This window comes from Maniola hyperantus, chromosome 16 (assembly GCF_902806685.2).
Source record: "Maniola hyperantus chromosome 16, iAphHyp1.2, whole genome shotgun sequence".
Taxonomy (NCBI): domain Eukaryota; kingdom Metazoa; phylum Arthropoda; class Insecta; order Lepidoptera; family Nymphalidae; genus Maniola; species Maniola hyperantus.
In genome coordinates this window covers 9,795,512-9,822,210 of record NC_048551.1, presented here as the reverse complement: position 1 = coordinate 9,822,210, position 26,699 = coordinate 9,795,512, and the positions used below count along the sequence as shown (strand labels likewise).

At 37.9% G+C, this 26,699-nt stretch overlaps 2 protein-coding genes across 3 annotated transcripts in view; one reads left to right on the top strand and one right to left on the bottom strand.

Annotated features, from left to right (window-relative positions):
* Window positions 1-540: 540 nt before the first annotated feature.
* Window positions 541-5,433, top strand: LOC117989452 (brachyurin-like). Its single transcript, XM_034976820.2, has 5 exons — window positions 541-750; window positions 1,877-2,156; window positions 3,035-3,130; window positions 4,157-4,356; window positions 5,209-5,433. Exons 1-5 carry the CDS (start codon window positions 541-543, stop codon window positions 5,311-5,313), a joined length of 891 nt encoding a protein of 296 aa, XP_034832711.1. The 3' UTR covers window positions 5,314-5,433.
* Window positions 5,434-5,438: 5 nt separating this feature from the next.
* Window positions 5,439-26,699, bottom strand: part of Unc-76 (fasciculation and elongation protein Unc-76) — a 69,947-nt gene continuing 48,686 nt past the window's right edge. The window contains exons 2-8 of one of the 2 annotated variants that reach the window (XM_069503845.1): window positions 19,870-19,978; window positions 18,306-18,344; window positions 16,404-16,535; window positions 15,601-15,721; window positions 12,107-12,354; window positions 10,856-10,931; window positions 5,439-9,717 (exon numbers count right to left, since the gene is read on the bottom strand). In XM_069503845.1, the coding sequence (XP_069359946.1) occupies window positions 9,635-9,717; window positions 10,856-10,931; window positions 12,107-12,354; window positions 15,601-15,721; window positions 16,404-16,535; window positions 18,306-18,344; window positions 19,870-19,978 (808 nt within the window). In that variant the 3' untranslated portion in view covers window positions 5,439-9,634. The remainder of the gene's footprint in view (window positions 9,718-10,855; window positions 10,932-12,106; window positions 12,355-15,600; window positions 15,722-16,403; window positions 16,536-18,305; window positions 18,345-19,869; window positions 19,979-26,699) is intronic. The other variant, XM_034976817.2, reaches the window with a different exon arrangement.

The window sequence follows — 26,699 nt, the reverse complement described above, 5'->3', positions numbered from 1 at the left end:
ATACTTCTAAATTGACGGGTCTTAATTTAGTGTTATACGTTATATTGGGGCCAATTCTCTGGTACACAATTTTTAAACTAAACTAAATTAACAGGTCTAAATGTAGTGCTGTCCTTTTCCGCAAGCAACATTATGAAAGGGATAGCAATAGATTTAGACGTGCCATTTTAGTTTAGTTTAGAGATTGTGTACAACTGAATTAGCCACAATACTTCCTACAAAATAGGATAGCATTAGATTTAGACCTGTAAGTTTAGAGATAGTGTACAACAGAATTAGCCACAATTATCGATCGATGTTAAAATTAAAAATTGGTTAGTAAACACTCAATTTCAAATAATAACATCTCATTAATTACAGTAGGGATAAATTGATAACATCATATTAATTAGGTATAGTAGGTAAATTATCTACGAAAAGATTTCAGAAGATACAATAATTTTCTTTGATAAGATTAATAATGATAAAGTCATATCTTCTATTTATTTTGTATGATTACTTAGTATTGATTTAAAGTAATTTGGTATAGTCGGTGTAAGCATGCGTTTGTCTGCGCTAGTGTGTCTTCTATCTGCGGTGTCCGCCTCTCCCAGTGGCGTGGAAGTAATCAAGGATTACCACACAGAGATTGGCATTCCGTTAGCGACTAGGATCAAAGCGGCCGAGGATGAATTTTTTGCCAAACAAAATCAGAACGGGAGTCGGATCGTTGGAGGCTGGGAGTCGCCTCGGCACGCACATCCATACTTGGTATGAAGGATGTTTCCTATGTAGTTTTTTTTGAGAATTTTAAATAGAGTCTTCCAAAATAAGTAGGCACGTCAAATGTTTATGACGTCACAATCCTCAATTTCCTACCTACATGCTCCCATGAAGCTTCCATAAGTGCGGAGTCGCTGATTTGGTTAGCTGTCAACATCCTTGGTTTGGTTCATTGTCATCATCATCGCCAGGCTGTTCACATCCAGTTTGACATAGGCTTTCCCTAATGAGCGATCTCAAGTAAGCCAGAGAAGAAACTTTTTATATAGTCGGTCCATCGTGCTGGGGAGAACCTCAAGGTTTCTTTTACTTCTTGCACACATTTTTTTAAACTGCAAAGGTGACATGGATTATTTTAGTACTTACGAGTACCTATCTAACAAAAAATATTTGATAACCTCAAACGATTTCTATTATCTACCTTAATCTTCTAATTTATTTTAATTTCTAATCATAAGTTTGATAAAAATACGATGATTTGGGTTGGTATTTATTGGGTGGGTATGGCATCGGAACCTGATTCAGCTAACCTTTTATATAAGTCCCGCAAATTGCTATTGCGCTGGAAGCATATCATTATCATCGAAATGACGTAATTTTCAGGTCATTTGACGTATATTTAAGTAAAAATATACCATCAGCTCGAAACTTAAGTCTAGTGCTGACATCTCTAAAATGGCGGCCACGCGCATTAGCAATTTGCGGGACTTGTATATTAGTCTATTTCTGGTAATTTAGCCTTCTGGAGAATATGACGAAAGTCTGGGAGAAGAGAAGTTAGGTTTTATTTACAAGCTCACTAGGTAACTACTATGTGTATTAGATACCTGACTATACAGTGCCCTGGTATACCTAGTGGTGGATGATGGATACTGGCTTCGATTCCCGGGTCGAGCTCAATACTAACCCGGAGTTAGGAAGTTGGCGGTGTTTCACCCCCGAACCTCAGAAAGTATGTAAAGGCAAAGCTATCGTTCTTGCACCTGATCTCTCACCGGTTGTATCGAATTTCCGTTCCATCGCGCTAGAGAGTGCTTACACACACACTTGTGCACTATCCTGTCTCCCGCGCTGATGACAAAAAAAAAACTAAGCAATAAACGTGTTTTTTTAGGCTGGCCTACTAATCACGTTCTTCAACAATCCGGGCACATCAGCCTGTGGCTCGTCCCTCATATCCTCTGACCGACTGGTGACCGCGGCTCACTGTTGGGCCGGTGGGGCGATACGAGCGAGGGAGTTCGTAGTGGTGTTGGGATCCCACTTCCTGTTCTCTGGAGGCACCAGGATCGCCACTAACCATGTGGTGTTGCATCCTGGATGGGATGTGAATATGGCGTCTTTGGTTAACGACGTAGCTGTTATTTATTTACCCACTCATGTTGAGTTCACGCGTAAGTATACCTACATTTATTTTATTTTATTGAGCGATTGGCTTGCGCTTGACGACAATCATGCCTAAAAAACGGAGCATTGATGAGGTCTAGGTTGGAGCGGGCTTTCCTGGAAGCTATTTACTCTTGCCTTGATGATATATTCAAGTTATAGGTACTTGGCAGGACACTTGGACGCAGGAAGAGCATTCCACACACACCTAAACGATTCATATCAGAAACGTTGAGTAAAACCGCTTCGTGTACAAGTAGATTCCATTACAAGTTATCCCTTGACTGCAATTTTACCTAGTGATAAGTGATGATGCTGTTTAAGATGGAAGCGGGCTAACTAGGAAGGGCTATGGCAGTTTTATTAAACCCTTATCGGTTTCTACACGGCATCGTACCGGAATGGTAAATCGCTTGGCAGCACGGCTATGCCGTTAGGGTGATACCTAACTAGCACCGAGTAGCTAACTAGCCACTGCCGTATCTTTCTTTGTCTCATTAACATCGAAATGACGTTATTTTAACGTCAGCCTAAATAAAAATATACCATCAGCTGGAAACTTCGTCTAGTGCTGACGTCACTAAAATGGCGGCCACGCGCATTAACAATTTGCGGGACTTGTACCACAATACTAGACCAGAGACTATTTAGAAATTATAAACCAAAGTGCCCCTACTGAGAATCGCACCCGGGAACTCCCACTTGATAAGATACCAGCGCTCAACACTACGATAGGGAGGTCGCCCAAATCTATCTTCTCTTTTTTGTGACTTCGTAGTGCTAAACCAGTAGAAAGCACTGCGCCAGTATCAAGTAGCTTTTGTTTTTCCTGTAAGAAATCCTTTCGTGCTATTAAGAAAATTAAAAACTACCGTTCATTTTATAGCACAGATTCAGCCAGTGACTCTTCCACGCTACATGTTGTGGGACAGTTTCGTTGGCGAAATGGCTATTGCAGCTGGATTTGGGAAGACGAGTGATTGTAAGTACTTACGTACCTATTAACCTATAATTTTTCTAGTATTAGAATCATACCTAGGTACCTAATATTTAACGAAAAGTGAGTAGTTGAAGGGAGAGGAGAGGGCAGAAGAGCATAATTATATAGGATAGAACAGCCGTGACCGATTAAGTGAGGCCTGCGCTGCGGTCACACACCAAGTGTGGTTTAGTACTGCGGTAGATGTTCCCGTATACGAGTGCACGAGGAAGGCAGCTGTTAGGAGGAAGGCAGACATATAATTAAGTAGTTAAGCGACCATGCACGATCGCTCTATCAAGAGTCTGACCGTGATCATGTCTGATGAAAAGCAAGGTCCGAAACTGCCACACGAAGCTCGACTCAGCAGTCACGTGCTTAAATACATTCGAACTTCTTTTTTCGACGAGTGAATTTTGAACATGCTTCGTAAATGCACACTATTTTCAATGGATCCATTGCTTTCGGTCTCGACAAAACTCTCAATGACACAGACACTTAGCAACTGAATGGGTGGAGCCAGACCAGCGTAAGTACCTACTTAGTTTTGTGAGTTGAGAGTTGCGTTTTTTTGACCGTCCATCTAGCAGCCCAGCAGAATTTTTATTTAACCGAAATTATGTGATCGAAAATACTGGCAACTGACAAAATTAGGTATAAGTAGGTTTCCCGGCAGTTAAATAGTCGTGTCTGACCTACAATGTGAGTGCGAGCTCGCGCAGGTATTGTTCCACGCCTGGTGTACTGTGTATGGATGTAGCACTCACACTAAAGCAGATGGTGAACGTGGACGTACAGCGCGGCGCGCGGGCTGGTGCGTTCAGCTCCCTCGCGTCGCGCGCCCTACTGACGCCTAAAAGATGCTATTGCGACGCTTCTTGCGGTTAACGTCTCCGCCAATTAAATAGTCATTCTTCAAGAATGACTATTTAATTGGCGGGGACTATATACGCTCGTTTGGTCTAACGCTTAAAGAAATTTTACTTTAGAGATGGTTCACATTTAAACCATTTGTCTATTAACTTACAGCTCAAATCGGCGTCTCGGTGAATTCGTTCGTGAGCCACGTCCATGTGCAAGTGATCTCAGTGGCGCAGTGTCAGCGAGTGTTCGGCACCAACCACGTGCGGCACAGCACTATCTGTACAGACGGCGCGGGCGGCATCGGCATCTGTGGAGGCGACTCCGGGGGCCCGCTCGTTGTTGTACGGAATGATGAACATTTCTTGGTATGAATATATATTTTTTAACTACATACATACCTAAAGGGTGTAAAAACGCAAGCAAAAACTAAGCGTTATTGTTATACTACCTAAACACAATCCAATACTAATAGCCATTTGCCTCATTTTGTAGTTTTAGTGATTTAGTATTTTTCAAACTCGCAATGCAACTCGGGTCAATGCCTCACATACGACGCGGCATTGACTCTGATTGGCCTACTTACGCAACGTTCGTTGACCTCTAGCGTCAGTTTTGTGTCAACGATGTTTTATTTGCAATAAATCGTAAACTTTTACAAAATATAGGTTTTAATTTTTTTATATTTTCGCGTTTTTCGGTACTTTCACCCGTCTTCGTTTTTGCTAGCGTTCTGGTTACACTCTGTATATGGGCTTGCGCTTGACTGCAATCACAACAAACAGGAGATGATGTAGTCTAAGGTGGTTCACCTTACATCATCTCCTGTTTGAGAGAGAGCGCACCTGAACAGACGGTGCATATTAATATTATAGCTAGCGGAAAAAATGGAAGCCGGACGGGCATTCCATATTATAGCTAGCAGTGTGTATTAGAAACGCGGAAGCAAATCGATTCATACGAGTCCGTAGGATTTCGACTAGGTATGTAGGGCTGCAGAACTTGGGTGATGCTTTGGGTTTTGATTAGATAACGATTTGCAGTATGGCAAAGTAACACCCTCTTTTTCAATTTTTGAGGTTTGAGGACTTACCTACGTAGCTATTAAGTGAGGCATAAGTTCTATAATATGAAGACCTGAAATGCACACTAGCTTGTCGTGAGGTTGTCCATTTTCACTTTAAAAACTTGAAATAAATCAATTTTAACTTGTCTTTCAGGTTGGTATCAGCTCTTTCGTGGCCGCGTCTGGCTGCGAGCTAGGGTTCCCATCGGCTTTCGCCAGAGTTACAAGTTTCTACAATTTCATCTGGCAACACTTGTGATTTTGACAACAAAACTTGTGCAAGTTTGACTAAATACCTAATAAAGACTGTTGCAATATAAAATTTAATACTTACCTAGTTAATTACATTTAATTAATAATCGAGGGAAATAAATGAAAACCATATTTCGATTTATTTCAAGCTCCTTTATTTCAACCAGGTACCACGCATCCATTCTTATTCACTGCATAGTGTAAATTGGTTGTTACGTTCTTCAATTATTTTACATACTCGTAAGTAGCAACATTTCGCTGAGGCACGCACGTTCACGAACTTTTGATACGAACACGAATGATATGAATAAAATATATTATTCTTATAACAGTACAGTGCCATCAATTTACCTAATTGTAGGTATATCTGTGAATTATCAATACCTATCTGTAGGAATTAGTACAGCAGCCATTTTATAGAGTATCATTCGACTCTTATACCAGGTCTGTTAGTGTAGTCAGTTTAAGAAACTTAAATTCCCACATTTAATATTAATTTTTAATTAACTTCTATTATTATTACGTATATTAGTACCTACTTAGGTACTTAAAAGTTTTTTCTTGACTTGACTGAGTTGGGTACAAAAAAAATATTTTATAAGTCTTGTATTCCATCATCTCAGAAATGATAGCAATACTAACATTTCTTTAGTCCTTTAGTCAACAGATACATCGATGGCACTGTATTGTTAAAATTGCAATCCTAAAGTAAGAAACATACTTTAAAAAGTCGATAGTATTTTCTATGACAAGAACCCCAGTAGAAACAGGCAAAGTAATATGGTAATATTCTGTAGCTTACTACGTATTATTTCATTAAACTACCACGTGTTAAGTATGTTTCCACCTTAATTCACATAATATCAGCGGTCAGCCCATGCATTAGATACTGCGTTCACTGATAAGGTTTCGTCAAACATTGATATTAATTATTATTAGAGTTGCAACGGTTCCGTTAGTATTCGGTATTCGGCCCATTCGGCGTATTTATTGATATTCGGTCAAATACATAATATTGACTCGGTATTCGGCCGAATAGCGAATAATTAAAGACACGCAAAATAAATAATAAAAACAGTAAATTAATCATGTATGAATATAATCTTACGTGGTACAATAAAACTTATATACTGTCAAAAGAATAAATGCGTATGGTAAAGCATGGTGACAGCGGGCCAATCAAAGACCAGTGGCCCTACCGCGGTTGTTTGACAGCTACAATGTCACGATCGCAATCATCTCTGATTGGTTAATGCTCGCTCACTATTAGCTACAATGCATTGTTGCAACAAGAATCGCACAAATTCAGCCAATCAGAACAATTGAGATTGTAATAATGATTGATGCAGGTTTTAGACAATCGCCCTACAGGCTGCGCGAGTCTTGCCTTTATGCGGCTTGTGCGCCAATTTTCGAAGGTGCGTAAGTAGCCCGTAAGTATTCACGATTTTCGATTTTTAGGAACTATTGAAGCTTCAGATTCTAACAAAAAAAATTATAGATCAATCCCTTCTTAATAGAGCGGATAGTTCAGCCGAATATTCGGCTATTGACCTACGCTCCTGAGGCCGAATATAGTATTCGTTGCAACACTAATGTTAATAAGTATTATTTTTTTATCCTACGGTCGTACGACATAATTATATACATTTTCAAAGCGAGGGTAATCTAAAAAACAGACAAGTGCGGGTCAGACTCGCCTACTGACGGTTCCGCACTTTGGAAAGAAATACTTAGTTACTTGGTTAAAGAACAAATCCTATTTCATTGGGACCATACATAATTTTGTTTGTAAAAGTTTACCGCTGGTTTCTAAAGAAACCGTACTAGTTAGAAATCTTATTTTATTTTTCCCATAATATTTACATAAACTTCTAAGAACTTTAATTAATTTTTTCGCTTTACAAACTTCCTAGATAAGAGGAAATTTTTAAATTAGTTTTTATCATAAGTCAAAAACTATAAAACTTAAAAAAATGAAATATTTGAATTTTTGAAATATTGTTTTTAATTTTTCTTTTGCAATAAAGTTGCGTAAACATTATTTAAAACTATATACTTTATAGTCCTATATAGCCCTTTTAAGGTATTTATAAAATATGTAAATGCTTAAGTAACCAAAGTTATTTTTTTATTAATACATAAATATATCGTTCAACCGCAAAAATTATAAAAGTAATGTATACATATTATTCACAATCACAATTACGTTATATTGTTAAAAAGTGTTGTCATTCAGTACTCGTAGGTACCTATCCTCACTCATACCTTCATTCATTTTCTACAGAATTACAGATACAACAAATTGGTGTTGCTACACGAAATTTTTTTAAAGTGTGCGACGTAAGCATCAACGGTATTCTTTGCGAAACAAAATATAAATTTTGTAAATATCCAAACAGTTTTCAAATTACAACAACAACTTTACAAGTACATGCAATTTAATATTTAATCTTATTCAAATATTTTTTGAATTTTTCAAGAGATTATTAAAAACTCTGGTGAAATTATTACATAAAAGATGATAATTTTTTTCTTTGAAAAAAATTATTTGACACAGTAAATGCAGGCTAGTTTTATTTACTTGTATTGTTTACTTATAACATTTTTAGTTTATTTTTGTCATTTAAATCATAATATTTTTCACACGAGTTTTCTTTAATCTTACGTTTGATATTTTTTTATAAAATACCTATAGGGTTTACTTACTTATTTTTAAAATGACGTTTTAAAATTAACAAAACTATGACTACAAAACATTGAGACTAGAAATAAAACTTACATTTTAAAACAGTTTTATGCCCTAAGACTACCTATTATATATGTTTATTGTATAGTGCTGGCAATTAGTGGAATCAGTAATAATTGTACAGACAAAAATAACAGTGAATTTATCTACGTGACCTAGCTACTTCATTATACAGACTAAGTAAAAATAATTCGATGATATAAAACAAATAATGACAAGAATTACGTCGTATTAAGAATATTTTTAATTAGATTTCATATTTAAAACAAAAAAAAATATTTTTGTTAGTATTAAATCAGTTGTATTAGTATTAAATCCAAAATTAAAATGAATAATAGTTACTTTTCATTTAATTCTTTCAAAAATTTAGTAGTTTGCATACACATTGGTAGATTCAAATGCAGAGCACCCTGAATTTTCAGTTAAGGCAGAATTACGGTTCGTGAAAAACCATGTTTGAAGTCTATAAACAATATAATATATATTGTCGAAAGCTAAAAGCAAAAAGCTAAGAATCGTTGGAGATCTTTATTTTTCTTTCTAGTTTAAGAGTGTATAGAACTTCCAATATTGAAAGCGTACTACCATAAAGTGGTACAATAAAACTTATATTATTTAATTAGATAAAGCTGATGGTTAATATTTACAAGCCTCTCCAGCACTTTATACTTAGATTAACTTAATCTATTGAAGATTTATTTTGAGACGACAATTCCGGTTGTTTTTTTTCATATTTACACGATAAAATAGATTTTTCCAAAAATCATCAAATTAATAAATTTCTTAAATAAATATAATATTAAATAATTAATTGATAATGTCGATTATTAATTAAAACAGCACAGAATAATTAAATCTTAAAAGGAAGCATTAATTAACAAACTACCATAATACGATATCACAGTTCATTTATGCAAAAAGTATTATAAAACAAATATGCCAAAAATAATATTTGAATTATGAAAATACGCTTTATGGCAATATTCACTTAAAATACATTAATTACGAACAAATTTAAAAAAATATAATTCTATAACACACATGGCAACACCGAGAGCAAGACAACACAGTTCCAAGTGCTAGCATAACTTATAATATATTTTTATGTTACAATTATTCCTTTTTCAAATTTCAAAACAGATTCAGTAATCATAATTTATCTATTTAAAAATACGTGCATATTTTTTGCTTTCGCTGATAGTATTAGCAGCGATAGAATATTATAAAATTGTTATGATATGAATATGAAATAATGGCTTAAAGTTATGTAAGAATGTGCTGGCATCAAGTATTTATTTGATTTGTAATAAATCATAATATTGATTATTATTAAGTTTGACCAAACAACTAAATTTTTGCCTTTCATTGTTATAAAATCGAGTTTTCAACGATAATTTGTAGTTGAACGTATTTCCGTACTGTAGTTACCCACAGTACCCGACGATATGTTCATAATGTGAGGTTCCTACTCAACCGTCGAAGCATTTATTTTAAACCACTTTTGACTGTTGAGCAAAAATATAGCTACTTAGTTGGTTTAAAAAAAATTATATTGAATTATCTAAGTTTAATTATTATTTTATGTCGGAACCAATACCTTCAGGATGTAGTCCGTTAACAGCGTCGGCACTGTGGGGCTGTCTTCGTTTATTGCTTTTAGAACTGAAAAAGAAAATATTTAGAATACAGAAATGAATAACAATAGTTCGATAGGTAATAATTAGGTAAACCGTAGTAGCGACGTTTTAACTAAAATATAGCTAACTAGTAATTAACTAAAAATAAATGTTTCTACGATTTTCGGGAAATATTTTTACCCTGGTAACATTAGGCAAGTAGGATGTGTCATGCACTCCTAATTAAAATAATATTTTTACTTGTACTTATTTAAAGTAGTGAAAATAATAGAAGGTTGACAAAGAAAGTAAACTTTCCTTTCTCGAAAAGATGGCGCTCGCGCTTGGTAAGTTTCGGTTTTTAAATTTCCCGTGGGAATTCTTCGGGATAAATGTATCAACTAAGTACCTATATTCGTTTCGTATGGGCAACCTTTGATTTCTTTGTATGTACTCTTTGATTTTCCAGGACATTTTCACCAAACCAAATTTAACCCAAGTAAAAACAATGGGCCGTGAAAAGGTAGCAGACACACAGACAGACACACTTTCGCATTTCGAATATTAAGTAGATCAATCTTTTCGAGCTTTTTAAGCTGTGATAGCCTAGTGTTTAAGACGTCCGCCTGCTGTACGGAGATCAGGGGTTCAATCCCGGACACGCACATCTAACTTTTCGGAGTTAGGTAGTTAAATATCACTTGCATTAACGGTGAAGGCAAACGTCGTGAGGAAATCTGCACAACTGAGAGTTCTTCATAATGTTCTCAAAGGTGTGAAAAGTCTTCCAATCCGCACTTGGCTAGCGTGGTAGACTATGGCCAAACCCTTTTTCATTCTGAGAGGAGACCCGTGCTCTGCAGTGAGCCGGCGATGGGTTGATCATGATGATGATGAAATATCTTTTTGATTCAAAGTGACACAAATATAAATTAACTAGATGATGCCCGCGACTTCGTCCGCGTAGATTTAGGTTTTTAAAAATCCCGTGGGAGCTCTTTCATTTTCTGGGATCAAAAGTCTATGTCCTTCCCCGGGATGCAAGCTATATCTGTACCAAATTTCGTCAAAATCGGTTGAACGGATGGGCCGTGAAAGGCTAGCAGACAGACAGACACACTTTCGCATTTATAATATTAGTATGGATAGTACCTAGATAAATAATGAATGAATGGTTTACTCACTCTTTATGAGCACTTGTAGAGACTGGTTGGCGGGCGGGCCATGTTCCATGTGGAAAGGTATCACCGTGGTGAGATACTGAAAACAAACGAAACGGTAGGATTGATTTTCTGGGATAAAAGTAGCCTGTGTTACTCTCCAGGCCTTCAACTATATTCTATATTCATCTTCATAACTATATTCATGAAAAATCACGTCGATCCGTTACTCCGTTGCGGCGTGACTGAAGGGAAAACCAACAAATAAACACACTTTTGCATATTTTATAATATGGGTAGTGAAGGTAGTAAGGCAGGTGCCGACATTTTTTAAGAAAGCTTATTCACAAATAATCAGAGTAGTCACACGGCACAGTACCTACCTACCGCCACGTCGTCGTCACGGCAGCGTTACGTCTAAAAATTTACAATTCCGATTTTTATTCAATACACGATGTTTCAATTCTCAAAAATCTTATCGTCTGACGAAAAAAGCACTTGGTCCGCTGCAAAATGGATCGTGTATGGCCAGCGTAATGTATTGGAATTACTAAGCAGAAAGCAACCGTTTCTCGAATAATAAACAAACGCAAAATGTTAGTTTTGTTTTCTCCTAAACGAAGATACAGCTCAGCGTTAAAGATGGGTTTATGGGCGAAACTGTAAAAGTTGTAAAACCGATAGCTGTCTTCTAGTCCACTTCGCTATATTTCTACTGTTATTAGGGTCTACTCAAGATGAAAAGGGCTTAGGTCATAGTCCACCACGCTGGGTAGATTGGCAGAGATTACACACCTTTGAAAACATTATGGAGAACTGTCAGGCATGCAGGTTTCCTCATGATATTTTCCTTCACCATTTTAAGCAAGTGATACGTTTTGGGTCGCCTCAAAAGTTGCTCGTCGTGTGAACACTCCCTAAGCTAGAAAACTTTCTAAAATGATTTTTTCATATGAACGTTTTGCGTCATCATTCCTCATACGCATGGCTGAGGTTCCTACCAATCTGCGATTAAAACAAGGGTATCTTAAAACAAAAGTGAATAGGTATCTTCTAGGTAAATGCGTCCCATTTAGGCCATATCATCTCTTTCTATCAATTGTGATTGTGATCAAATGTCTAAATAAATAAATTAATAAACAAATAAATAATCATTTATTTGCAAGAACGTTGGTACAAAAAAGATGGAAGTATACAATATAAAGAGCCCTAAACATTCGACTAAATGAATAGTGTGCAAATATAATACAATGAATAATGTTAAAAAATACAAACCTTAGGTTCGGAGTAACTGTTATTCAAGCTCGGCGTGCCAGATCGCTTCTTCTTCTCATTGTTGTACTGCCGCCGCTTGTTCTGCACGGCCAGCAGCAGCGAAATGAACGTGTTCTTTAGCTCCTTCTCGTACTCCAGCTCATCTCGGAGAGCCAACTCTGCTATCAGTGTCTCGGAGAACTCTCGAATGAGCACTTCTAGTTCCAGGAATATTTCGTTCAGTTGAGCTAGCGATAGTTGGCGTAGTTCTGTGAAAAAGAAATTCGTTTTTACACGACTGTCCAAAAAAAGGAGTGTAATGTTTTCCGAGTTAATGAACGTAAGTGAGTTTTTTTATTCCACTATAACTTCTCAATGCCTGAACAGATCTGGATGTATGTGGTTTGAACTTTTGAAGAACAAAAATTTTGTTGTTTAGAACGGCCAATCAGCAATCTTATATGTAGGACAGCAGGGCGATTTCATAAAACCTACATCAATCATTATTACAACCTCAATAGTTGTGATTGGCTGAATTGTTGCTATTCCTGTTGCAACAATGCCTTATAGCCAATAGTGCGCGAGCGTCAACCAATCAGAGGTGATTGCGATCGGGAAATTGTAGCTGTCATTCTACCGCAATCGCGCAGTAGCTGCGCACAAATTCAGCCAATCAGAACAATTGAAATTGTAATAATGATTGATGCAGGTTTTAGACAATCGCCCTACAGGTCTACACAGAGATCATTGCTACTAATAAGTAAAGAACCTACCTATATTTTGATTAGACTTTTAAAATAAACTTTCTCTGAGACTTTTCTTTGAAGTTGAATTATAATCCGAATCAAACGAGCGGATCGATCGAACTGTCGAGGTGAATGCTCTAGCGACATAATATTTGTAAACACTGACTCATCCTAATCTAGAATCTAGATACCCTAACCGTGCTACTGCGAATACCCGCGACTTTGACGATGAAGTAGGGTTACCTACTATGAGTTTTGCATAATATTATCAAGCAAGCATTTTAAGCAATTACCTAAATATTACTTGGCGCAACGGTGAAGAAAAACATCGTGAGAAAACTTGCATGCCTTTAGAGTTCTCTCATTTAGTCAGCGTGGTGTACTATAACCTAATCCTTCTCATTGTGAGACGATACCTGTGCTCAGTAGAGGGGCGGGAATCGGTTGAGATGATTATGATGAAGCATAGTTTTTTTAAAAATTCAGATACAAGCTAGCCCTTGACTGCAATCTCAGCTGGTGGTAAGTGATGATGCAATCTAAGATGGAAGCGGGCTAACCTGGAGTATGGCAGTTTTTATTAAACCAATACCCCTTTGGTTTCTACACGGCATCGTACCGGAACGCTTAATCGCTTGGCGGCACGGCTTGGTTAAAATTGGCTTAAGTTGACGATGATGACATTACGGCTGCGTAAAATACTTATGATGACTTCTTATATTATTATGCTTACTACCGTTACGTAGGTATTATTCCACGAGGATAGAGTATTAAAGATTCATTGAATCAGCGTTTACTGTGTTCTAAAAGAGTCTTTTCTTTTTGTTTTGTACCTAATTGAAGTGATCTGGATCAAAGAGCGAATCAATCGAACTCAAATCGAATTATGAGTCAAAAGGTGAATGTTCTTCTGCCTTCTGGCAACGTAAGTATTCGTAAACTGCACCGCGTCATCTTTACCTTGACCATCGATCGTTATTATAATTATTACCACCAGTAAGTAAGTTTACCATCAGTAAGTTACCATTAACAGGATTGTTAGACTAATCTGTGGTTGCTATAAACATATTCATTCGGCAGATTTTGTTACAACATATAGGTTACATAGGCGAGGTCAAGGGGCGAATCAACAAATTCCTGAAAGGCCCGAAATTCCTAAATCAAAACTATTATGCATAAAAATAAATGAAAATCTGTTTTAGAATGTACAAGTACAGGCCTTTCATATGCTTACCCCACTTGGTATAGTTATCTTACTTTGAAAACTGAAAATACTACGTACCTACTTAAGTAAGATTTGTTCATGAACACATTTTAGTTTTTTTTGTGATGTAACCACAAATTCATGGTTTTCGTTTTTATTCCTTTACTTGTGCTATAAGACCTACCCATTCAGTGGTCCTATAAGGGTTCCTTTTTTTCCTTTTGAGGTACGAAACCCTAAAAATACAACAAAACTAATTTCTACTTAATATACATACTTCGAGCCGACACATGTAAGTGTGTAGGTACTAGGTAGCAGGAGGTTATTTCTGAGAAGTGCATGCTTCATAGTTTATAGAATGCTGAAGTAAGTAATATTTTTACTCACAAAACAAAACAAGAGTTAGGTAGCTAGCATAATATGGCACCGTCGCTCGCGTCGTCGAGGCACTTTGCAAGCGAAGCGTTTCCTTTGACGTTTTACTTTTAAATTGCAAAGCGACACTTCGTGTGTAAATTACGTAAGACTTCAAAATAAAGTATCTAGATAGACTTATAGGTATTCTGTGGCGAAACTGTCTGCTACTTTGCCTGAGACTGAGAAAAATATAGACTATCTTTTGAAAATACAGGCAAGACTTTTTGAACATAATTTATAATGACATATTGGTTATAATAATCAAAAAATAAGTCCCGGCTATTTGTAAATTGAAGTGTACAAATAGCCTGTACTACATTACAGGCCAGGCCTATAATATTTGTGGTTACATCACAAAAATAAAATAAAATGTGTTCGTTACCTCTAGGCTGTCACCGCTATAATTATAATATTATGCCACAATAATTTTATCTACACTAATATTATAAAGAGGAAAGATTTGTATTTTTGTATGTTTGTAACGAATAAACTCAAAACTACTGGACCGATTTCAAAAATTCTTTTGCCATTAGAAAGCTACCTACTTTATTCCCGTGTGACCATGCGAAAATTGTTATATAAGCTACCCTTGCGAAGCCGAGGCGGGTCGTTAGTGTTAAAAGGACTAGTATGACTAGGCTGTAGGTATAGGAACCTACAGGCTTATATATGCAAAATATTAAGTTTCTCGGTGATTTGAGCTATACCCAATACCGTGTACCTACCTTATATAGCTCAAATCACCGCTACGTTCGCGTTGTTTATGTCAGTCAACCAGTTTCTCCTTTTATAGGTAGGTATACATAGGTATATTATAGAATTGAGACTAATAGAATAGAATAATTGTTTTATTCAAGTAAACTTTTTACAAGTGCTTATGAATAGTCAGGTAGTTTTAATTTACCATTTTATGATTCAAGTCATCATCTCAAAGGTAAAGCGATAGAAAGTCTTGGTATACAAATGGACACATCTATACGTCATTGTTTATTATACTTACGAAGCGTATTTGTGAACTATAGGTGTCAGGTTATTAGAAAGTTCTTAGAATAAGCCAGGCCTAGGGGGGCCGGCCGGTAGCAAAGTTTTGAATTTTACCTAATTGAGATGAACGTAAAATACCAACCACAGGTAAAGTGTAAACTTACTGTCTTCATATAAGGGTGAGCTGAGAACTTCTTTGCCTTTCTCCAGTGCCTCGTTGTACTCGATCAGATCGCCTTCGGATGACGGCGTATCTTGCATCATGTCGTCGATCTCTTGTATTACCTGAAGCGTACGAAACGAAACGTTAAAAACTGTAACAACAAAAAGAAAAAAATACCTAAGAGTAACTAGCACGTAGATTGTTAATACTTCATGCAAAAACTCAAGAAATTCAAATTCAAAAATATTTATTTCGGTAGAATAATTTTAGTTAAATAGTGCACATAAATTGGGACTATCCCAGTGACTATTACTACTACTTAGTACTTGTGGCAGGCGGCTCTCAATTAAATCGTAATCGCTAGAATCAAGCAAAACAGGAAGATTAGGAAGGTATCAAGTAAACTGCAATGCTGCTGTTACGCCGGCTGTTCTCTAGTCACACCGTCCTGCAATAAAATGATTCGCTACTATTGTGAATAGATTGTTTACATTATTGTATCTTATACCCGCGACTTCGTACGCGATCCGCGTGTACTACCCACATTTCAAACCCTATTTAACCCCCTTAGGGGTAGAATTTCCAAAAATCCTTTCTTAGCGGATATCTACGTTATAATAGCTATCTGCATGCCTATCAGCCTGATCCGTCGCGTAGTTTAAGAGCTGTACGTTGATAGATCAGTCAGTCAGTCAATCAGTCAGCTTTTCTTCAGTCTAGAAGAGAGAGAGAGAGAGATAGGTTTAGAAGATTATCTTTGAGTACCTACTACGGAACATCAAATCATCATCAAAGTTTCCTTACCTCGTCGGCTGTTTTGACAGGACACTCGTGATCCTGGTGTAGTCCGCCCAGTATCAACGCGTGCATGTCCAGGTCCGACGCCACCGCTTCATCTTCAGAGCTGTGGATCTCGTCGTCTGGAGTCATTGCACCCTGAACAAAGAAACAATTAATTGTATTTGATCTTAAGAGCCGTAGTAGTCCACATCGGTGCAACACTCTAGCCCAATACACTTGGCGTACGTGACCACCACCACCACCAATAATTGTGGTAATAGGACCACAATTATTGGCGTACATTTGTATAGAGCATTCAAAATAAACTGACGTGTTTCCACTTGAGACCGTCATCAGCAATAACAATAGGATTACATTCAACATGCCACGTAAACAATAGGGGTAATAAACCAAACACTCATAGAGCCCATTCATTTTTAAAGGAGCCGGTTCAACCTCATAGTGTTGATACTTTTCAATTCACCCGCCACGACTTAATCCTATTGTTATTGTTAATGGCGGTCTCAAGTGGAAACACGCCAGTTTATTTTGAATGCACTTTACCACGTGTGATAAATGCTGTCTTTCGAGATTTTCATACAATCATCATAGGATCTTGGTACGAGTACGTTTCGCAAACAGTGTTTATATTAGCCAACATTTGCCGAAGGCATTGGGCTTTTGTATGCTGGAGCCTTAAAAGATAAGAGTGGTTTTCTGAAAAAGTAAAATGTACCTATCTAAAAACGACAAAATTAAAAGGAGGTCAATACAGGTATGTAATCATATCAGAATTGTTGACCATGCTATGACACATGCTAATGAAAAAAAATTAGTCTACTTTCGCTCTAGTGTACCTAAAGTCTATCGTAACGGGTATTAGATTTAAAAGTTAGAAATACATACGTACAATACATAAGAAAAATAAAATAAAACTAAGTAGGTAGATAATAGATATCATATTCTATACCTTTCTTGATATTCCTACCTGATCAACCTACCTATAGGTTTCCTCTCCAGTTACTGTCTAATTCATGCATGTTCCATAAAATCATGGTCATAGCATGGTTGTACTGGTTCGGCTCCACTATCGGGATGCGGCACATGATTCATGATATCGCGAATTGTGTGGCCGGCGGCAATCGTATCGTTCCGCACATTAATATTGAGTTAGCCCGAATGGTTGGCGCGAATGTATCGACGTTTTTTAAAAATCCCACGAGAACTCCTTGTTTTTCTGGGATTTATCAAATACCCCACAGGGAGGACTATACGCTGTCACAGAATGTTGCGCGTGCCGGCCGGCTTATTTGCCAAACTTATTTGAGAATTCGCCAAACACAAAACAATCGCCGTATTCCGAATAGTGTGGCCAAGTGATTTGCCGAATGCCTATCGTTCGAAAAAAGCTGTCCTACTGGTTAGGACTTCGCCTTCTTCGGAGGTTAGGGGTTCGATCCCGGGCACGCACCTCTAACTTTTCGGAGTTATGTGTGTTTTAATGAATTAAATATCACTTACTTCAACGGTGAAGGAAAACATCGTGAGGAAACCTGCATGCCTGAGAGTTCTCCATAATGTTCTCAAAGGTGTGTGAAGTCTACCAATTCGCACATGGCCAGCGTGGTAGACTATGGCCAAAACCCTTCTCACTCTGAGAGGAGAACCGTGCTCTGCAGAGAGCCGGCGATGGGTTGAAACACAAAACATTTACCGTTTAGTGTGGTAGAATTCGAATAGTGTGGCCAATTGATTTTCCGAATGCCGAACTATCATAGCGCGATCTTGAATCATTTGCCGAATCCCAATAGTAGAGCCCCATGAGTAAAGGTGGAGACTGGAGCCGTACCATACGTAAAATGCGGTTCCTAGGAATGTAACTAAGAAGCGGTCAAGTGCGAGCTGGGCCTAAGGTAGCCTACTTACGAGTATCCGCGCGCCTCGCTCCACGCAGCGGCACCGCAGCTGCATCACGAGTGACATGACAAAGTTTAGCCATTTGCGGTTAGAAATCTTAGAAAGTTTGATTCTTTTCTTATTCCTAAAGAAATACGACCAAAGTAATATAGACCACAAATGCCAAGTAAGCGATTTTCATTGCTGTTGTCAGCTTAGCTGCAATCTTCAACCTACGTGCGCGACAGGTCGAGATGGCAATCGAGGTATACCCGCATGTCACCCGCGCTATCCCTAACCGGGTTAGCGCGGGGTTTGTGTGGGTGTGCGGGGCGTCCCCACCGCGATTGTCCCCTCGCCTCGACCTGTCGTGTACATAGGTAATATGTTATTTCCAGGTTATGTTGCATAAATTAATCGTAGTTTTTAAATCTCACTTTGTGGAAAGAAAAAAAGGAGAAAACTCGCTGTATGAACATTTTTGTACTGAAAGCAAACTAAAAGCTTTTTATAAAGCGCGGTACCTACTACTTACCTATTTTGTTTTTATTTTTACGACAATGAAAGAAGCTCAAGAAACCTAAATGTGGAGGGTGGAGGCAATCTCCTACTTGACCTATTTTGTTTTATTGTGCGCTCCATTGATGTAGGAGGAATATTTCTGTGGTGCACTCCAACGTGATGTTATGATGTGGTGTAAACAACGATGACCTTAGGTTTTAATATAGGTACTGAATGAAAATGGAGCAAGCGTGAATCAACTGTGGGAGTGTGTGTACTCAGATTTCAGATCTTATTTTAAGACTTTTGTATGAAGATAATTTCGCGCGAGTAAATAACAAATCTAAGTAGGTGCCTTCCCAAAACACTCTCTGGCCCTAATATAAGCACAAGTAAGCCCGCTATGCGCATTTTCACCACGCGATTTTTTCCGCAGAATTCTTTGACATGGAAATTGAATGAATCCATTCGCGCGTTTTTTTTCGTGAGTGCGTGCGACTCCATACAATTTCCATACGTCCGCGTCACAGAATTGTACGGATCGCGCGGTGAAAATCGTAGTGCTGCAGGGCACAGCTAAGTATTAGATTCTTCTGTACCTAATATGCCTTTCCACGTCGCACTTAGTAAGTAGCATAAGCTACAGACAAATACTTTATTGACATTTAATCGGAGAAAGCTTTATTATCGACTAGCGACCCGCCCCGGCTTCGCAAGGTACAATATTTTCGTAGATGTACAATTTTTTTGAAATAAAATATAGTCACTAAGGAATAATGTAGCTTTCTACTGGTGAAAGAATTTTCAAAGACGGTTCAGTAGTTCCAGATATTTTCCCCTACAAACAAACTCACAAACTTCACCTTTTTATAATAAGTATTAGTATACCTAGACTAAGTAGGTATAAGATATACATATAGTTCAATTTTTTTTTTTTAATTTTTGTGTCTGTCTATCTGGGCATGCTTCACTCTGAAACTACTGAACGCATTTGAACGCAACTTGGCATATTTACTGTCTACCATATACCTCCTATACCTACCTAAAACAAATAGAAGCTTTATTTGGTATAAACTATGGTATAAATGTTTACCTTTTTGTCAGTGAGATTCAATGTCGGGATGTGCATCTTCCGTGAGAAGGACTTAGTCCAGTCGATCGGTAGAATGTTCCCGAAGTTTCCCGTGATTGTCCACCACATTCTGGAACAAAGCAAATAGTTTATAAGGTGGCAAAGCCCAAGTTAATTGGCTTTTTCTTGGAATCGAAATTATTACTATACGAAAGCGAATTTATTATTCTAATTATAAAAATATATCAAGAGATTGTGAAAAATAGTGCAAGGTAGATAATACATAAATATGTAGGTATATCTACAACCTGTCGAAATATGGATTTATAATCTTGTCTAGAAATAAATAGGTAATACTATTATGTGACGAAGCCGTAGAGTTTAGTATCTACAGTATAATTTAATATGCGCTGTAGAAAAAGCGGTCCGGCTCCAATCAGTGTCAGGTTGTATTCCAATCAGCTTTATATCTCGTAATTTATCGAACACTCGTAACAATGTCGCTCGTGTCGGCCGGTCGGATTTGTGTCAGTCGTATTTTATTGTGATCCTGATCTTTTTAGCCGATTAGCCTGAGACTTGTAATAGATCTGCTTTGGTATTTTACCGCACCGACTATCGAAGCTAGAAGTTTAGCTAGGTATCTACTATCTACTTGTGTTTAGTTGAATGTGACGTAATATTTTTACTTCTGAGTCGCTATTTTGGTAGGGAAATCGTCATGGATACCACCGCCCCCGGAGAGCACAGAGGTTATGTCGACCTCTTACCCACTAAAATCTTTCTGGCTGAGGCTGGGCTGCGGTAACAAACCCCTTAAAGCAACGGAGCCAGCGGCGCCTGGTGAGGATTCTCCTTCGGGACCAATAAAGTCCCTACACATCGTCTGAATCGTATCAGGAACATCAGGGTGCACCTCCCGTCTCGAGGACTGTTTTCCTATCAGATGACAGACTCCCCGTGTCCATCGTCCGGCGGACCCTTGACCATGGGCGACTCGCCTGTATCCGACCCTCCTGCGAGTTGCGACGGATGGCATGACAACCCGTATCATCCTCTCTCATACGCTCCAACGACTCGTTCTGCGACATCACCTCCTCGCAGAAGGGCTAGCGTAGGTTTTCAACTCTGTCGTCACGTTGGATAAAAAACAATAATTTAATATCCCGTGTCAATTCACGCTGGTAGGCCGTCTATACATAAATGATTGTTTTACCAAGGATTCACCTCAGCGCCGATTACTATCGCTTATTGAAAACTTACGCTGTGGACCTAACAGTGCATCCTCTAAACATCTACTAAGCATCTACTTAATTAGTTTCTTGAAGCTGGCATTACGTATATTGGGTCCAGTTGGGATTTTTATACAAAAGTACTAAGAAGGTACATATTTTATTAAATACGTCGTAAAACATGTTCCTATTAAACTCAGTGGAAAAACACAGAGCGATTCCATGAAGGAATCCTCTCTCTCTCTATTAGATCACATTAGGCTCAGTTGTTGTACACATCCCTGACCTTGTACTGCAATAAAACCACAAATATGATCTGGAACAAGTCCCGTCGCACTTCCCGCGCGTTTGTTTAACTCTGGGAACTGCGCGATTGCGTCAATCTTCCCAATTATTTGCGTCAAGGTCAACGAAGGGTGGTAATGAGTAATGAGGTTTTATTTCTGGCACTTGCTTTACTCTAACTATTCCTGGACCCTATTTATTACACATAATTATCAGAGGCGATTGTCTAGGTCGGAAAATTAGTGTTTGAAAAGGCAAAAACTAACTTTCAGACCTCCGATTTGTTCTCCCAATAACCGGCCATAAGGCCCTGATGACATGCTATTATTTTCAGTTAATATCCAATGAATAATGACAGTTGTAGAACGCTAGGTACTGCAGTATAATTACATAAACAGGACAATTGGATCTATATTTTGATCCAATCATCTTGTTTGTGTAATTTGTGTAAATAAGCTCACGAGCATAGATTAATTATTGGTCTCGCTCCGCTCTACCTCAAGAGAGATGACTACATTTTGACGTATCGCCACAAAATTAGTTCTATCAAGAACTCGGATAGAACTATTTACAAATATTTAGTACTTACTTGACTTTTCCTCATGGGAAAAAACATGAAACCATAACCATCGTTTTGTCCGTTCCAGGCTAGTATTCCATCTGAAATTGCTTCAGTTTTGCAGAAAGATGCGGAGTTTTGAACGGGTAGCTTACTCTTTGGCCATTACCTTCACTTGACAATGCATATACTATTTTCAATGCGCTTTTATCAATCCAATAAGATAAGTGGTATTTTTTTTTTTTTTAATACAATAAAACTTAAAGCTAGCCTTATCTAATTACTATATAAATCATGACCGCGTGGAATGGTGCCAAGAATACTGGCTGCATTTCCGCGCTGGACAGCCAGGCTGATCCGCTGCGCAAAAAATGAGCCAGCCCTTCTGTCACCAGTTGAGGCTATTAATCGCGGTGAAATGTCTCGTAAAAAATTTTTAGCACTAAGACTCCATGGCCCCAGGGTCTCCACGGCAAACGGCACAAAAATGTAACTCTCTATAAGAGAGGCATACTTGCGCCGCTTGCCGTTTTCAGCTGTTTCTGCTATTGTAATATTGTAATATTGGTATGCAATGCTATTTTGTTGAATACATTTCATCTGCGCATAAAAGAGTCGCGAGAATGATATTGGTACCTATTTCTTAACAAGTAGCTACATTTACATAGGTAGTTAAAATTCCTTTGCATATGAATGTATGCGTTGCAGACTTCAATACCTCATATCAGGTCACAGGAGCCCGGGCACATAAAACAAAACGGGCGTTCGTGAGTCAGCCGGAGACGCAAATTGGCGTCAATTTGAGATCGCGCGGCACGTCACGGCTCAATTGAGGAATGTGTCACTTACATTACATGCAAGTATGCCCTGGTTTATCTCGGTCTACTTTGGGGGAAGCCAGATTTTTCGCCTAAATAAGCTACGAGTATGTATCAAAAAAGTTTTTTAAATCCTTCTTGTACGCTTGGGGGAAACCAGATTTTTCAGCTAATCAAAAGACGTTTTAAATCCTTTTTATACGCCCGTACGTGTTCCTTTCTTTCCATTTGATTTTGCCTTTTTTTCTGCTATAGGAGTCACAATACAATACAATATGTAATATTGTATGATAGTCTTATAAGACTGCAATACTTGTATTTCATGATTCTATCTCGACGAGAAGTACCCTATAGGGTTGTTTTCTTTGATGGGTCTTGACTTGACAGACAAGTAAAACTATAAGGGTCTTTATTTTCTGGAAACACGGAACCCTAAAAATGACCAGCGTCAGTCCCTGTCGATGACATGCAATTGTTTTCAGTTAATATCAATAGATGATGACAGTTGTAGGACGCTACTGCATTGCTTATTTATACCAAACAGCTGAACGACAATTGTTTGATGAGTGATCACTAACTATTGTATTGGTGTGCAAGGTTTACAATTTTATGAGATGAAATGATCTTATGATGGGACAAGATTGCTTTTGACTTTTGATTAATGGTAAAAATGGTAATAGCCTAGTGGTTAAAACGTCGGCCTCCTAGCCAGAGAGGTCCGGGGTTCAATCCCGGGCACGCAATTTTAACGCTTCCGAGCTCAGTGCGTTTTAACTTGTAGGCATTAGGTAATTAATATTATCACTTGCTAAAGCAACAAGAAATGAGCTAGCACGCACGGTGAAAGAAAACATCGTGAGGAAACCTGAGAATTCTCCATAATGTGTTCACCAATCCGCACTAATTGGACCGCGTGGTAGAATTTGGTCAAGCCCTTTTCATTCTGAGAGGAGACCCATACTCAGTAGTAAACAGGCGATGGGCTGATCATGATGATGATTAATGGTAGGTGGTACTCATGTAAGCTTGGAAACTAGCGTCCCAGCAGGACCGCGAATTGTGGACGTCCCTTCTCGTGACCTATAATGTCCAGCAGTCAGGATGGGGAAGCGAAGTCAACCAATATAAAAGTGGCACAATTAAGGGCAAAGGAGATAGGTAAACTAAAAAGATCTTCAAAGGACCTGATATCTTTTTGGACACAATGCGGACTGCGGATCTAGTTCTATAATTTAGCAGTTGAAATATGAACTACACGAAAAATACCATAGGACATAAATTACTGTTAAGGGGTTTAAATAAATTAATGCCAGTGTTTTTCAAGTTATGAAACCAAAATTAATAAGTGAAATTAAATGCCAATATTAAATGAACAGCTGGCTTACATATTCTCAGTATTGGACACGTAATTATAAACATCGATAAATTAAGATGACCTTTATGAAGTCCGAGAAAGTTTATTACAGCTTATCTACAGGCAAAGTTTACGCTTATCGTCAATCAGGTCGCAAATCAGGTCGGTGAGGAGCGGTCACCTCATGGTGACCGCTCGTATTGATCATGTACTTACTTACTCCTTCATTAGTGCACCTAGAATTATGCAAAAGTTAATGAGACGAAGATACCGTAGGAGGATACCGTAGCCGGTATGGTGTCAAGCAAGGATGAGTGGCACAGATACGGTCAGATGCTGAGGCCCATAATGATGAAAAGGGGGATAGAGAAAAACAAGAAAAAAAGGAGAGAGAGCAACCAGAGGGTCAGCATGAAGTAATGTAATACGGTTCCGTGCTGATCTCACAGAGAGGGAGGTTCTTTTAGTCCGTGCGAGTCGGACACACCCTGTCGACAGACAGAAGTCCGTTAGGGATTTTTCCTCCTCCTAGGAAAAAAAAGTTAATGTAATCAAACTAAGTGACGTAAACAAAATTTTAAGTTTGTGAAAATTTAACTTGATTTTAGTCTTGATAAATAATTAATTATTTTACTTAAGTTTTATAGTCTGGATAGCTTGCTCGAATGGGGGAGAAAAACATCGTGAGGAAACCTGCATGCCTCCATGAGTCCATAATATTCTCAAAGTGTTGAGGTCTGCCTATCCGAACTTGATCAGCCTGGTGGCTGTGGCCAAACCCTTCTCATTCTGTGAGGAAACACGTTCTCAATAAAGAGCTGCCGATGGGTTGATGATGATGATCTTTTATGGTCGACCATTGCCTAGCGAATTTGGTCAAGTGTGCCGTTAATCTGTTGCGCAGTTTAAAAGATCTACGCCTTCAAACATACAGACAGCAGGCGGCGAAATAACTAACTTTATTTTATACTATGTAGAGATATATTTTTTAAATGATAAGTAGGCATAATTCAAGGCGCAGACGTACGCATTGAGGGTCAAACCTCTGTAGTTTTTTTTGCAATGGGTGCTATATAATATTTTTTTTGTATGTTAATAATAATAAAAAAGAATAAAAAATCAAAACTTAAGTTTATGAAGTAGACTTTTAATTAAGCAGTACCTACCTGAATTAACAATGTGAATGTATCTAAAGAATTGTCTAGGCAAACTAACGGATTTTGACTATGACTTAGTTAAAAATATCATTCAATTTGAGGTAAAAGTCTCAGAAGTTTTGTATGCAAAATTTGACAAATGAGACAGTTCTCACGCTGCAACGGTAAGGAAGAAAGGAAGTCCACTAATGAGGAAGTAGAGTGCCTCTCGACACGTTTCTTGTCTACAAATGAGTAGGTACCTGACTTAGATTTTTCCCTAGATAAAGAGCCTTAGTTGAATGCGTGCTTTGTCTTTTAACGCTACAACAGTAAAACCATTAGAAGAACGGAAATTCTCGCTAGTTTTCTTTACTCATAAAATCACAAAGAACACCCACCCTAATTTATATTTGTAGCACCATAGAAACCGTCAATGAGGTTCCGGTTTTTCAAGAATTTGTGGAACCGCTCCTTGAATAACCCCATGTTAAAATCTAGTGTGAACAATACTTGTTTAAATAACTTTGCTTTTACTGAACTACTGAAATAAATACTTACTTTATTAAATATCGAAAAGCATTATAAACTGCTGCTCGATTGCGGTAGAATGACAGCTACAATGTCACGATCGCAATCACCTCGAATTGGTTGACGCTCACTCACTATTGTTGCAACAAGAATCGCACAAATTCAGCCAATCACAAAAATTGAGATTGTAATAATGATTGATGCAGGTTTTACGAAATCGACCTACTGACGTCGCGTGACATCAGTAACATCAGTTTTAGGAGTTTCTTCAAACTTTTGGTACTTAGTAACTAACAATTATTATTTCATAGAAATTATGTTGGTGGTAATTCCTATCTCTGAAATGGTTTGGTACGGTTTAGGCTTGAGTTAAAGTTTTCTAATATTTATCAAGGTTAAGTCTGTTCTTTGTCTTGTGGGCGTTTTGTTATTGAATTGATTGAAACAGTACCTACACTACATCACAGCAAGTGTTTTCTGAAGCTGCGAATGACAAGCTCAATGGCACGGGCTGGTGTAGTCGTTATGCTGCTGTGACGTCACATCGCCATATGGCCTATCGTTTGTGGTATGCAGATGACTGTTTGGCAATGTAATTATGAAATAGGAGTTCATATTTGGAAGTGATCAATCGTCGCCTTGTCTAGGATCACAGATTACCGGGTACAACCATTTACCAGCCAGTAACCTGCAGGCTGCAATCCACTCCTAATCCAATACAGATACAACTAAGTAACTTGACCATTTTTATTTTGTGCCCCGGTACTGTTAGTACTTATACTTTATTTTCGAATTTAAATACTTATAGCACAGGAGCCAAGTCGACGCGCGCTGGACCAAGCTTTTCACTATGGTAATTCTGAAAAAAAATATGGGACGTTTCTTATAGCATTGTCTTAGTATAAATCTTCTCTATAATTATTATAATTTTGCAAC

Coding starts and splice junctions, on each gene's coding strand:
- LOC117989452 (XM_034976820.2), top strand. CDS start 541: ATGCGTTTGTCTGCGCTAGTGTGTCTTCTATCTGCGGTGTCCGCCTCT. Junction 2,157..3,034: donor CACTCATGTTGAGTTCACGC/GTAAGTATACCT, acceptor TTCATTTTATAG/CACAGATTCAGCCAGTGACT. Junction 3,131..4,156: donor ATTTGGGAAGACGAGTGATT/GTAAGTACTTAC, acceptor ATTAACTTACAG/CTCAAATCGGCGTCTCGGTG.